The sequence below is a fragment of the Gnatocerus cornutus genome, chromosome 5 (genome assembly GCF_029298725.1).
Source record: "Gnatocerus cornutus isolate USDA-ARS CGAHR chromosome 5, icGnaCorn1.1, whole genome shotgun sequence".
In the NCBI taxonomy this organism is placed as follows: Eukaryota; Metazoa; Arthropoda; class Insecta; order Coleoptera; family Tenebrionidae; genus Gnatocerus; species Gnatocerus cornutus.
Genome location: NC_142237.1, coordinates 6,105,587 through 6,119,805, shown reverse-complemented (window position 1 = coordinate 6,119,805; position 14,219 = coordinate 6,105,587). Strand labels below are relative to the sequence as shown.

General features: G+C 33.0%; 1 protein-coding gene and 1 pseudogene across 5 annotated transcripts; both read right to left on the bottom strand.

Moving 5' to 3' along the window:
- Window positions 1–1,592: 1,592 nt before the first annotated feature.
- Window positions 1,593–3,557, bottom strand: LOC148173905 (cytochrome P450 4d2-like; annotated as a pseudogene). Its single transcript, XR_015770150.1, has 8 exons — window positions 3,398–3,557; window positions 3,141–3,341; window positions 2,779–2,960; window positions 2,376–2,729; window positions 2,260–2,329; window positions 2,039–2,210; window positions 1,817–1,990; window positions 1,593–1,768 (listed from the first exon to the last, which is right to left on the bottom strand). The product of XR_015770150.1 is annotated as a cytochrome P450 4d2-like (transcript).
- Window positions 3,558–6,544: 2,987 nt separating this feature from the next.
- Window positions 6,545–14,175, bottom strand: LOC148173904 (cytochrome P450 4C1-like). Of its 4 annotated transcripts, none has more exons than XM_088035237.1 (8): window positions 13,954–14,175; window positions 13,704–13,904; window positions 13,247–13,432; window positions 12,827–13,197; window positions 7,278–7,346; window positions 7,057–7,228; window positions 6,834–7,007; window positions 6,545–6,789 (listed from the first exon to the last, which is right to left on the bottom strand). In XM_088035237.1, the coding sequence occupies exons 1-8, from the start codon at window positions 14,111–14,113 to the stop codon at window positions 6,629–6,631; spliced, it is 1,494 nt and encodes a 497-aa protein (XP_087891363.1). In that variant the 5' UTR covers window positions 14,114–14,175; the 3' UTR covers window positions 6,545–6,628. The 4 variants fall into 4 exon arrangements, with proteins under 4 accessions (XP_087891363.1, XP_087891361.1, XP_087891360.1 ...); XM_088035235.1 differs by lacking the exons at window positions 12,827–13,197; window positions 13,247–13,432; window positions 13,704–13,904; window positions 13,954–14,175 and adding exons at window positions 8,951–9,321; window positions 9,371–9,556; window positions 9,731–9,931; window positions 9,986–10,301; XM_088035234.1 differs by lacking the exons at window positions 12,827–13,197; window positions 13,247–13,432; window positions 13,704–13,904; window positions 13,954–14,175 and adding exons at window positions 8,951–9,321; window positions 9,371–9,556; window positions 9,731–10,302.
- Window positions 14,176–14,219: the final 44 nt, after the last annotated feature.

The following is a 14,219-nucleotide window of genomic DNA, read 5'->3' as shown; positions in this document are numbered from 1 at the left end:
TAGCAGGCTGTGGATTCACAATATCAAATAGTGCGATAAAGATTAAGGAAAAATTTACCCAATAATGTGTAAGTATTAAAAAATTGGAAAATAAATGCAATTGCATCCTTGACAATAATTGAGAAAATTCGAAACAGTCTTAAAGAATTACGAGTTAGAATTGAACTATGTGCTAAAACAAGTAATGGGTCAATCAAATAGTGGAAATTGGTTTATGTTAAGGAACAAATTTCATTCCTTTGACATTTTTTGCAAAATTAAAAATAAAAAAGTTCTTCGTTATTTTTTGTTTTTTTCGATTTTAAGAACACAGCTTGATAATATTAAAGTTTTAATGAAAGATTTATTTATTTTAAATTAAGCAAAAAATATTATTCCTTTGTCATTGTTTTGTAAAATAAAAAAAAACGTTTTTTTTTCCCTTGTGAACTCAATCCGGGGACATACTGTATAATTTGACAAATTTTCTTATCACGTTTTGATAGTTTTTTGTAACTAGTAGGTAACACTATTTTACTATAGTATATCCGGCTTGTCATTTTATGTACAAGGTGTTAATAAATATTTCTAGCATCAAAGGTGGCTATAAAATGTCAAAGAAATTTGCCGCTCATTATAAATGTGGGTTTTTTTTAACTGACTTTTGTAGTTAAGTAAGTTTTGAAAAAAAAACTGTTCTAGTTGTGGTTTAAAACCTGAAAATCATAAACTTAAACACACAACTCTGACTGGTTGACGTAAGTGACAATATCAATAATTTTCAAGATATTTATTATGAAAACCAAGCAGCAAAATAGTGCATGACAGGAATTCCAGAGCTATCCCTTAATACAAGAAACATTTTTAAACACCTTGTATCTATAATCAGATATAAAGTTTGTTTTTACTGGCAGTGCGACTTTAATTTCTGGCATTTTGACGTTTTTAAGCAGTGCTACTTTGTTATGGCAGTCTGACTTTTTGCCGACAATTTAAACTTCTTTTGGCCGACCATTTCTGTTTTGGATTAGACAGTAACGATCATCAGCAGCGTGATTATCGGGAAACAAGAAGACAAAAGATGATAGAAATATTATATGGTAAATTATTGTTTAATTAAAAAATTGTTATTATCCTTTTACTTGGCGCTGTAATGAAAAAATGTTGTGAACACACTGTACATAGACATGTTGTTTGACCCCTCTATTAAAGGTACAGAGAATACTTTATTTTTATGGAAGAAATTGCATCGGCGGCACTTGAAGAGAGTAGTGGAAAATAAAGTCCATATTCAAATTCAAGACTTTTCAATGTCAGTGCATTTTTGGATTACTTTTTCAAACCCTTACTACGAAAAGCAAAATTTACAGGTGCAGGAAATCTCGGCCCATAAAATTGTTTTCTTGCAGTCATAAAATTCTCATCAAATCAGGTGAACTTGAATGGTTGCCAGATTTCTTGGAAGTGCCAAAACGAAATTACCGCAAATTTCATTAGTACTATAGGAGACTGAAGAGAACGGTTTACCGAGTTTAATTGAATTAAATTTATTCATTATAAAATTTATATTAAATAAATTTAATTGACTAACATATACAACAGACATTTTTTTCTTAACTTTTATTCTCCCACTTTCTTTGTTCAAGTTTAATTTTTACTCCGTTAACTGATTTTAACACCGAATCGACACATAATTCCAGAACATGTTGAGGAGTTGCTGGTTTTAGTTCAAAGTTCCGAAGAATTTTAGCAATGGTGCTTTTCATTTCTAACATGGCAAATTTTTGACCTGAAGAAAATTTTTAAATATGATAAATTTGGTTAGTTTTGTTCACACCTATACAGTCTCTGGGCCCTGCACTGAAAGGGATATAAGCATAGGGCAATCTTCCATCGATGTCTTCAAACCGATCAGGATTGAACTCTTCAGGATTCTTAAAATATTCGGGATTTCGATGAATTCCAAATGCAAAAATTGTTAGAGCGTCACCTTGTGGTAATTTCACACCATCTGTAAAAAAGTGTGAAATTGTGGTTTTACCAATTTTTCAAATTTTACTAAATTCCACTTCTTGATTGATTTCTCTAAGATAGACAGGTACTGATGGATACAATCGCAATGTTTCTTTAATCACTTGATCTAAATACTTCATGTTTTGTAAATCTCCAATGGTGACAACATTGCTTGCCTTGGAACTCATAATTGATTGTTGCTCGTCAAACGCCTTCGCCTGAAATCATATTAGAGCACACTCTTTTTATAATCTAATTAATAATTACCTGGATGTGCGGATGATTGGCCAAACAATACAAAGAAAAGCTAATCGCGGAAGCTGTGGTGTCGTGGCCCGGAAAATCTACAATTTATATCTCTTCGGTACTAAAACAAAATTACCTCAAACATGAAAGTATCGACTTCTTCTCTAATTTCGTCTTGAGTTAAAGGTTTTCCATCGATTGAAGCATTGAGAAGGATGTCTAAAAACGCTTTCTTTTGTTTAATTCCAGTGTCGTCTTCCTCAACACCTGATTCTTTTTGTTTCAGTTGTTCTCGCCTTTGTTCAATAACACTATTAGACTGATGATGTAAAACTTTTAGTACCTTCTTCTGTGTGTAAAAATTTTTTGTCAGAGGATACAACAAATCGTACATGAGCGTTCGACAAATATTTTGGTGATTTTTTGAACACTTTTCACGTACTCTAATTTTGCGTTGTCTTGAGCTTTTATGCTTACGCCCATTGTACTTTCTGGAAGCAAATTTTGCAGTTTTCTAAATCATGGTTGGATTGCTATTACCACAGATGATGTCTAACGCACATTAAGTTATGTATAAACATCGACACTGTTAGTTCCAACTTCTTTCTGGAGCTTATCTACCAGTTTTTGACCACACAGTTCGAAAATTTCGATAAACTGCTCCAAGATTTGAAAGTGGAAGGCTGGCGTCAGGGTGCGTCGATGGGTTTTCCATTTATGGCCTAAATATATTTGCTTTTATTTGATACCTACACTTCGAAACAGAAAACCAGCACCAAAAGGTCACGAGAAGGAAAACAACTCTGCGGCGGGTCATGTTATGTTACATTGGTAATTACAAGTAATTAAAGGTCAACTTTGTAAATTTTGAATGTTAATTCGATAAAAATAACAATACTTACCATCACTAGTCAATAGACCTGTTCCTAGCCAAGGTCGCAAAAACTTGTAATCGTCAGATTTTGTAAGTAACTTGGTACTACTCAAAATAAATTCTAAGAATTTATAGTCGGTCACAACTATAAATCTCCGCACTGGCCCAATTTGCACTTTATATATTCCTCCGTATTTTTTTGAATATTTATGTAGCGAGTTTAGCATTTCTAAAATTAATCAACGTCGTTTTAATTTATAAATTAACAAAAAAAGCCCTTCCTACTTGTCGTGGATGTAAATTCCAAAACATTTCCTATTAAGGGAAGTGCGGGCGGACCAGGAATATCCTTGTAAAAATGTTTATTTCTGTTAAAATTGTTTAATAACCACAAAAACAACACAACAATAGCCACAGCTAAAGTAAGTTCTGTCACAACACTCATCACTGCTGTCAGAAAATAAATGAGCAAAATAATTAAACGTTCTTCATTTACATGTTCGGTAATTATAACGTATGTACAGACTGTTCGGAAAGTGGTGCACCACCTTCAAAGAAACTAACTGGAAATCTCTCTGAAAGCCGAAAAAATGTTTAAAAATGCCACTAATTGTTTTTGCAGTAGAACCCAAACAGTTACGGAGAATAGACAATATTGCTGAACTGGACAACCAATATTTTAAATTTTTAGTATTCAAAGCTTTGGAAACGTTATTGTATTGTTGCTGTTAGTCGGGTTAGTTTGTCCACAAATATTTTAAATTTTCAGAGATTTTTTACACGATGTTTTCGATTTTATTTGCACCGCGTTTTTAACACAATGTCTTCTATTTCACAAATACATCGAAAAATGAAATTATTGCCTAGAAATCCGTAATTTTGGCAATAGATTGTTGGGTTTCAATTTTTTATATTTTGAAAAATTAAAGACATTGATTTAATTTAATAGGAGTAGTATATTATAAAACGAGCATGTTTTGAGACCTATTGTTCACCGAGGAAACCATAATATACGAATATAATACTATGCTTTATATACGACTATTATTTCATTATTGCCTCGGACCTAATTGTAGCTATCATTATTTTTCTAAAAGCGAACATGTTACAGTCGAATTTTGATAAGTCGAACTTCGATAACATGAATTTGTGATAAGTCAAAGGAATTTCATAATTTCATGTCCCCAGACCTATGAAACACGTTATTTTCATACTCAATAAGTCGAAGTTTGCGATATGTCGAAATTTGTGGGCGAATGATATTTGATAAGTCAAATTTTCTAAGAAATCACATGAGGTTAAAACGCGTCTAGCTCATGCAAGAAAGTACAATACAAGCTGATTTGACTCTGTCAATGTAGATGTTATGTTAGCAAGTTTTTAGAGACTGAAGTACGAAGTTTTTGTATTTTACAGTTTAACACTGTTTTCGTACGTCAGTTTTAATTTTTCCTAAACTGAGGATATCATAAAAATAAAAAATTTGTTGTTTTCTGAAGTTCAGAAAATTATGAATTGCTTCCATTGTTTGACATAATTGTTTTTTTTAGCGTCAAAAATTTTATCGTCGCAGTGATCGTCTAGGTTGGATTAAATGAGCACGGTTAATCGCGGTTACACTGTATATAAAACTTTAAATATGTACGTACAGGGTGATTCACGAAGTGAGGTTAATATTGTGTGATTCATTAAATTTCCATTTGCAGTTGGCTTTGAGAAAAAAATTCATGTCGTAACTAACACCATTACAGTAGTTTCGACTTAATATTTGCGAGATTTGCTAGTTATCGAACAAGAAGTCAACGCACGTCCAAAATACACATCCTACCCAGAATGGAAATTTAATGAATCACACGATATTTAAACTGGGGATAGTATACGTCAAGTCCATTTACTTGGCATTAAAAAAAAAATTTTCCATTAAGTTGAGAAAAATGTGCACGGGAAAGAACGAATGTGGTTTTTTGCGATTTCAACAAAACCTTGTGTTTAAGCATAGAAATGTTACCTTGAAATCACAAAAATTGCTCCAAATGTCGCCCCCCGTTGTCAATGCAGGCTCTATTTAAGTCTGGAGAACGTGAGGGCCACAACACTGGTCCAGTTCTTCCTATTCACTGCTCGTGGAAATTATTATTCAACCACACGGACACTATGGGCCTACTATGGGGAGGAGCTCCGTCTTGTAAAAACCACATTTAAGCCCTTATGTTTAAAGGAACGTCGTCTAACAAATCTTCTAGATTCTTCAACGGCATCTAACACTTCCTCTTCAACTTCTAATCTGCGATCGCTTTCGGTGGGGCCTATGTTTCTTGTGTTCATTTTAAAAGAACCATGTCCTCGTATTTCTGCATGATTCTTGCAAACACACGAGAATCAGGAACGTGTCGATTTGGAAAACGTAAACTGTATAACTCGCGAGTCGCAAGAGCATTTCCACTAGTGTCTCCGTAGATCATTTCACTATTGGAAAACATTTCAAAAATTCCCGTCACAGAGTCAAACTAACACTGAAGCAATTAAAAAGACTATCGTCCCACCTGATTAATAGCCGCAAAAAGTCAGTTTTTGTTGAAGCTAAGAGATAAGGGTTTGTTTACATTATGACTTTCACTCTCGCTAGCGGTTCTCGAACGGTTTTGGCCAAAACTTTGAAGCGTTATATCTTGGATCCATTTTGGCAGTAATTTTTTTTTATTATTTTTTTAGGCCTTCCTATATTAGGGACCATTACTGGTTTAAATATTTACCTCACTTCGTGAATCACCCTGTATATCATACATATTATAACATTTCTTAATAAATACTTCTAAATCTACACCAAAATTAAATTCCAATAACTCGAAGTCTCAATAAGTTTATGTGTATTTCTGGCAACTGCTACTTCGAGCTATTGAAATTTGACTGTAAATTAAAAACGAATTATTTGATGATCGTAGACAGATGTTTCTTCTCTATGGCATCGCTCGATAATACAATGTCACGGTGATGCGCAACTTTCCGAACACATGTATGTAAATATGTAGTTAGATAATGAAGCAAGAAAGGTCACGACAAAATTTATTATTATTCGTTAAGCGCTTTTTTCAAGTTCATTGCTAAAATTAGCATGTTTTCTTGTGTTTATTCGTTTATCTCTCCAAATTGTTTAATTTTGTCTTTTTTTGTTGGTCATCTCATTTAAAAACCGCCTCTATCGTGTCCATTCATTTGGTTTTAAATGTCGTTTGTAAATCACATTTTCCCTCTTTTGAAAGCAATATGGAAAGTTAATGAGCCTTCTGAAGTCATCGAAATCTGAACTTGAACGGTTGACACATTTCTTAGAATTGCCTAAAGGAAATTATCGCAAATTATTTTTAGGGGGTCTGAAAGGAACAGTTAACGGGGCTTAATTGAAATTATTTAATCAAAATTTTATATTATTATATAAGTTCCGCCGAGATGAGATTGGCGAGAGAACAATTTGTTTTATGAAGTAAAACCTTGGAACTAAACACAATTGATATTTTTCTATTTTCTTGGCTCTAATTTAATTCGTACACCGTCAACAGATTTTAACACCGAATCGAAAGATAATTTGAGAACATGTTGCGGACTCGCTGGTTTTAGCTCGAAGTTGCGTAGAATTTTAGAGATGGCACTCTTCATTTCTAACATGGCAAATTTTTGACCTAAAAAAGTGTGATTTAATAAAGTTAACTAATTATGTTCATACCTATGCAGTTTCTTGGTCCTGCACTGAAAGGGATATAAGCAAACGGCAACCTTCCATCCATTTCTTCAAATCGATCAGGATTGAACTCCTCAGGATTCGTAAAATATTCAGGATTCCGATGAATTCCATACGCAAAAATTAAAAGAGTGTCTCCTTGAGGCAGCTTCATGCCATCTACAAAATCGTGTAAATGTGAGGTTTTCAACAATTTTCGTTTTTATACTAAATTCCACTTCTTGATTAGTTTCTCTAAGATAGACAGGTACTGAAGGATACAATCGCAATGTTTCTTTGATCACTTGTTCTAAATACTTCATGTTTTGTAAGTCTCCAAAGGAAGCAGTTTTGTTTGGATCAGAACCAAATACTACCTGCTGCTCCTCAAACGCCTTTGCCTAAATTCAAACAGGTGCTCATTCTTGTCATATCTAATTAAAAAAATACCTGTACGTGCGGATGATTCGCCAGACAATGCAGAGAAAAACTTATGGCAGAAGCTGTGGTGTCGTGGCCCTGAAAACCCATATTTTATACTTTTTCGCTAGCAATAGTTATTTATGTTCGCAACAGTAAGTAGCAATTTATTATAGCTCGATACCAAATTTGGCTCAGGCGGGATTTGCCAAAGAGCAGTAAAATTCTTTCAGTGCGAGATTTGTAAAAAGCTTTTTGACTGATAAACTCTCTAAACAAGAATTAACAATGTTGGTCTAATAATTCCTTGAAAATGGAATCTGCAATTTTCTAGTAGATGACGCAACAACGAAATAATTTAATTTTAATTTCTCTACTATAAAAAATGTTTCTTATACATGTGCCAGCAATCTTAAGAGGCCTCATGCCGGCTCCGAAAACATCAATTTTAGAGGTCTAGCTCGTGTCTGTTTTTTTGAAAATTACTGCTAAAAACGGCACACACCTTATATATATAGAAAGTGTAAAAGGTAATGAAGGTACGTATAGAAGGGAAAATCAATTTTTTGTAATAGAAAATGAGTAATTAGCAGTTAAATTTGTATTTTTTTTGCTGATTTTCAAACGTAATTTTGAACGTTATTTTGTATAAAATCTTAATTTTGATCTCTATAGATGCGCAGAACACATTTTTGTTAACAAGTTCAGCAAGTAAAATAATCATTTTCATTAATAGTTTACAAGAAAACAGACACGGGCGAAAGCGCTTTTCAAGATTTTTGAGAACAAAGTTACTCATGTATGGTAGCGACATCTGCAGCATGACTGTTGGGAGGCGGTCCCAGATTTTATTGCAACTATAGTTTTTAAAACTTTTAGATAGCCTAAAAATTATTATCGATTAATTCTTTAATGCAAGCTTGTATACCTAAATTAGGGCCAGTTTCATAATAATTGCTTAAAGACGCACGGTTCGCTGTAAGAGTTTACTGAGGTAAACAACAATTCCAAATTTTTGTTGATAAATTGAGACAAATTTGATTGAAATGGCAAAAAATAAGGACAAAGAAATTACTTCTATAAATTTTGAATTTAGGTGAGTAAATAAGTAGGTATTGCTAATTTGAACACTAAATATCTATTTATTGAAACTCTAAAAGTTCATATTATATTTTTTATGAATAAATACAGTCTCTTAGGGTCATATTTCTTTTTTCTCTACTATCCACAATTTCAGGCAACATTCCTTGGTCATAAAATTGAAGTAATTTTGGGATCATTTTGGTTTCCCAAAATGAAGTATCTCTTAAAACGTTACCAAATCGGGTCACTTTGATAGTACTCATTGTCAGTGAGTAATGAACATTTCATGTGAGTTTATACTGTACTTTTTCTACGACTGCACATCTTCATTTATTCGTGTAAAAGAAACACTGGACTACGACTGCGACGAGTGAGAAATGAAAAAACGATTTCACAAGGTACATTTACTATCCACAATGAACATAAACACATTTCGAAACAGTTGCAGAAAAACAATAGGTAATTTAAAATAGAAATATTATAAAAAATTGTTGTTTTTGCTTGTCAAGATATCTGTCACTGTCAACGTATTGTCAACATATCTTGTTATGTTTTAGTGTAATAAAACGGCTAATTCAGGTGCCGAAGAATTCATTAGTGTAATCCAGTCGATTACCTACCTCAAACATAAAAGTATCAACTTCTTCCCTGATTTCTTCTTGAGTTAAACGTTTTCCATCGATTGAAGCGTCAACAAGAACATCTAAAAATGCTTTCTTCCGTTTAATTCCAGTGTCGTCTTCCTCGACACCTGATTTTGCTTGTTTGACTTGTGCCTGTTTCTGCTCAATAACATTGTTCGACTGGTGATGTAAAACTTTTAACACCTTCTTCTCTGTGTAATAATTTTTTGTCAGAGGGTACAACAAATCGTACATTTGTATAGGCGAACATGACCGTTCGACGACTATTTTGGACATTTGTTTAACACTTTGCACGTATTGTGATTTTACGTTGTCTTGAGCATTCACTTTGACGCCCATTGTACTCTCTAAAAGCATTTTTTCGAGTTTTGTGTACCGGCATTAGATTAATATTACCACAGATGATGTCTAACGTACATAAAGTAACATAAGAATAAACATCGACGCTGTTGTTCCCGACTTCATTCCGTAGCTTGTTTACTAATTTTTGACCACACAGTTCAAAAATTTCTATGAATTGTTCCAAGATTTGAAAGTGAAAGGCTGGTGTCAGGGTGCGTCGATGAGATTTCCATTTATGGCCTAAATGAAGAAAATATAGTGACTATCGCATTTTAAAGGTGCTAAGTAAATCTTCTTTTGCAGAATACTTCAAAACAGAAACCGATGCTCTTTTTGCTTTGATAATAATATAATTAAAATATCTACTAAATTTTCATGCATTTGAATTTCGATTAATAAATTACACATACTTACCGTCACTAGTCAGTAAACCTGTTCCTAGCCAAGATCTAAAAAACTTGTAATCATCCGACTTTGTTAATAATTTGGTGCTGCTCAAAATGCATTCTATTAATTTATAGTCCGTCACAACTATAAATCTTCGCACAGGCCCAATTTCTGTTTTGAATATCCCTCCGTATTTTTTGGTATATTTCTGTAGTGTGTTTAGAACTTCTAAAATTATACAACGCCGTTTTGTTTGATAAATCAACAAAAACAAAAACCTACTAGTAGTTGAATTAAATTCTAACGCGTTTCCTATTAAGGGGAGTCCAGGCGGACCCGGAATATTCTTGTAAAAATGTTTATTTTTGTTGAACTGATTTAATAACCACAAAAACAACACAAAAATAACTACAACTAGGGTAAGTTCTTTGATTACACTCATTTTCACGCGGCTATGAGGGCTTGAACTGACGTGAACTGGCTACAAAAAAAACAAGCGATTTTGATGTCTCTTCAAGGTTCTGTAAAATTCGGTAATTTGAATAAGTGTTTTACCTGATATTTTGTAGAATAACAAATAAAGTGAATTGTATATTGTGGTCATCTTTATCGCTATTCTCAACACCGTAAAAACGTATAAAAGTGTTAAAAAAATAACAAACTATTTTGTATTATGCATTTGTTTAATAATGTGATTGTTACGTTTTTCTTTGCAATCTCTACTAACAGTTTTTGTATGAATTAGAAAATTAGTGCAACAAACCGAAAAAGGCGGAATAATAGTTGAGCGCTTAATGGATAAAAGACTATGTTACATAAAAAAAAATTGAAATCGTTGCAAAAACACCGCATATTTGCTGTTCTTCATGCTTTTATGACCAAATTTTCTACATTAACGAAAACCGTGAAGTTTGTTGGATAAAAAGACGTCATGTGCTATCCAATTTTAGGATTTGTTTATGAGAAAAACTTAATTTTACCCGACCCCGTTTAAAATTTTCTGGATGCACATAGCCCCTTCTTCCATTAAAAGCTTCAGTTATTTGTTTCATTAGGCTGATAAATGTTTTATTGGAAATGCGAGGAAGAGAGCGAGAATTTCGATTTCTGATTTTCTAAGCATTTTCCAGACGTGTGAAACACAAAATCTTGTGCGCCTTTGAGAATAATAATATAATTAATAGTTATCTATTCTGACTTTTAGTATTAATTTGAAATAGAATTCACTCATTTAGGGAAATTTTATCAGTAGGGAAATATGTAGGTTGACATCAAACGATTGAAGAATAATTTAAATTCAAATGTGTTTCAGTAAAGTTTAGTCGTTACTTTACTTAATTAAGTTTTGAAGGATATTGGCTTCCAAAACGGCACGCAAATTGACATTTATGCAGCGATGCCATCTAGCAAAATAAATCGAACTTTTCGAAATGTTTGACCGCCTACACATTCAAAAGGTAATTTTTTTTGCCACAATTGATTGTCACAAAGGCTATGAAAAATAAGCCCCCTGAAGCTTTTTAGAAATCTGGCACTGTAAGGATTTTACGGCTCTCTAGCGTGCTATCGAGCCAGAAAATCGCACTTACAGTTGCTCGAATGTAAATAATTATTTATCAATGAGAAGTTTTTATAATAGCCGAGAAATGTGTTATTGATTTTATAGTAATATTAAATATTTACCTATTTATCAAAAACATTTTAAAAGAGCGATTTTTTCCGTGAATATGACGTAAATCAAAGTTGTCAGTGTGATAAAAAAAAAACTAAGGCAACAAACATTGCTATTGAATTTAAAATCCTACTTACAGTTGGTCGAATGTAATTCGTTATTTAAACATTTAAGGTGATATGGTGGTTTTACAAGTTGAGGGCATAATTTGGTGCCATAAACTTGTAACAGGATAACGCTTGTGGTGCTAGTTACCTTTTTTGCACGATCAAAACAATAAATTATGTAAATAATATAGTATAAACCATTCAAAAAAACTGAATCAGGTTACCTATGAAATTTTTCGTAGCGTAAGTCGCATGAGTCATGTTAAAATCGCACTTGACATTATTGATTATATTTCTAACCTCACTTTATCCACAGACTCAAGATTAGTTTAATTAGTTAAACGCAATATGAGAACGTTGTTTTGTTGTGAAGCCGCAAGTCACAGGAAATAAAGTTGCAGGCCAAGAATTTGCAGAGTTTTGGCGAAAAATTTTATCAAAAAAAATCTCAATAGGGCCAATGTTTATTTTGTGCAATTAAAGTTGATCCATCCTGCTAAAGCTGGTAGTTTGTTATCATGCAATTCCTCCGTGAACTTTTACATTAATTACTTATTACTATTGTCTTTCTCAAAAAGCTTAAGTCAACGACATACCTATTTCCACGCTAACAAATGCATGTCAAAGGTGATTTTGATCCGTTTGTTTTTAATGTTCGATATACAGGATGTTTTTGAAATACTCTACCAAACAGAACATGGTAATTGGTGAAGACAAGTAGAATCAATTGACAAAAAAAATTGTAGGTAAAAGTCTTTTCGTTTTCGAGATAAAATTAATCGACCAAGATAAACCAAGGTTTGTTGATTTAGGTGGATATTTTCATCAATGGTGTTCCAAGTAAGTGGTAAAAAGTGTTTTTTAACCTTTAGAAAAAATTTAAAAAACGATAAATTCGATCCCTTAAAACTGCCAAAGACCGTGTTTAATTTTTGGTAGTGTATATCAAAAACATCCTGTATTCTAAAGCTTATTACTATTATTCCACTTTTTAAAAAAATTAGTTGGCAGCAGTCTCTAGCGATTTTTATCGATAACAGTTGTCAGTACAAGAGTTTTTGTCCTTCTCTCACAACTGTGATATGCGTAGAAGCTAATCGTCCTGCGAAATACAGTAGACTCTCGATAATTTGAAGTATAAAATAGCACTTATTTTCCACTAGTATGAACATTTGAGCAAGTTTTACACAATACTTTTTCTACTACTGCACATCATTTATTTGTGCAAAACTTTCACAGAGTCAACTTTTATTTTCTTCGACCTGTAGGCTATAATTTGAATGTACCGTTCGAAAAATACCCTCGGTATATTAATAAATTAACTCATCGGGCAAAAATACTTACCTCAAACATGAAGGTATCGACTTCTTCCCTGATTTCTTCTTGAGTTAAATGTTTTCCATCCACTGAAGCATCGACAAGAACATCTAAAAATGCTTTCTTCCGTTTAATTCCAGTGTCGTCTTCCTCAACAACTGACTCCGTGGGTTTGACTTGATCCCGCTTCTGTTCAATAACACTGTTTGACTGGTGATGTAAAACTTGTAATACCTTCTTCTGTGTGTAATAATTTTTTGTTAGAGGGTACAACAAATCGTACATTTGTATAGGCGAACATGAGCGTTCGACAACTATTTTGGTCATTTTTTTAACACTTTGTACGTATTCTGATTTTGCGTTGTCTTGGGCATTTACTTTGACGCCCATTGTACTCTCTAAAAGCAATTTTTTAAGTTTTGTTTACCAGTATTAGATTATTATTACCACAGATGATGTCTAACGTACATAAGGTAACATAAGAATAAACATCAACGCTGTTGTTTCGAACTTCACTCCGTAGCTTGTTTACTAATTTTTGACCACACAGTTCAAAAATTTCGATGAATTGTTCCAAGATTTGAAAGTGGAAAGCTGGTGTGAGGGTGCGTCGATGGGATTTCCATTTATGACCTAAATGAAGAAATTATAAAATTAAATGATTATTGCATTTCAAAGGTATTAAAAAAAATCTTATTTTGAAGAATATCTTAAAACAGAAACCGACACTCCTAGCTTTGATAATAACACGGCGTGACAAGGTTTTGGGGTCCTCAATACTGTTAGATGCAATAAGTAGCCCACATTTTTATAAGACTCAAGACTCAAAGTACTCAAAGTTCAAACCAGTAGATTTCGAACTTGCATACCTTCGAATTTCGATTAATAATTTGCACGCACTTACCGTCACTAGTCAGTAAACCTGTTCCAAGCCAAGGTCTAAAAAACTTGTAATCATCCGACTTTGTTAATAATTTGGTGCTGCTCAAAATGCATTCTATGAATTTATAATCGGTCACAACTATAAATCTTCGCACAGGCCCAATTTCCACTTTGAATATCCCTCCATATTTTTTCGTATATTTCTGTAGTGTGTTTAGAACTTCTAAAATTAGAAAACACTTTTTTATGAATAAACAAAAACAAAAACTTACTAGTCGTTGAATTAAATTCTAACGCGTTTCCTATCAAGGGGAATCCAGGCGGACCAGGAATATTCTTGTAAAAATGTTTATTCCTATTGAAATGATTTAATAACCACAAAAACAACACAACAATAACCACAGCTAAGGTAAGTTCTGTTATTACACTCATTTTCACACGGCAGTTTGGAACTGACTTGAAATAGTAGCTGCATAGAAAAACTGAACGATCTTGATGTCATTTCAAGGTTCTATGAAATTCGGTACTTTAAATAAGT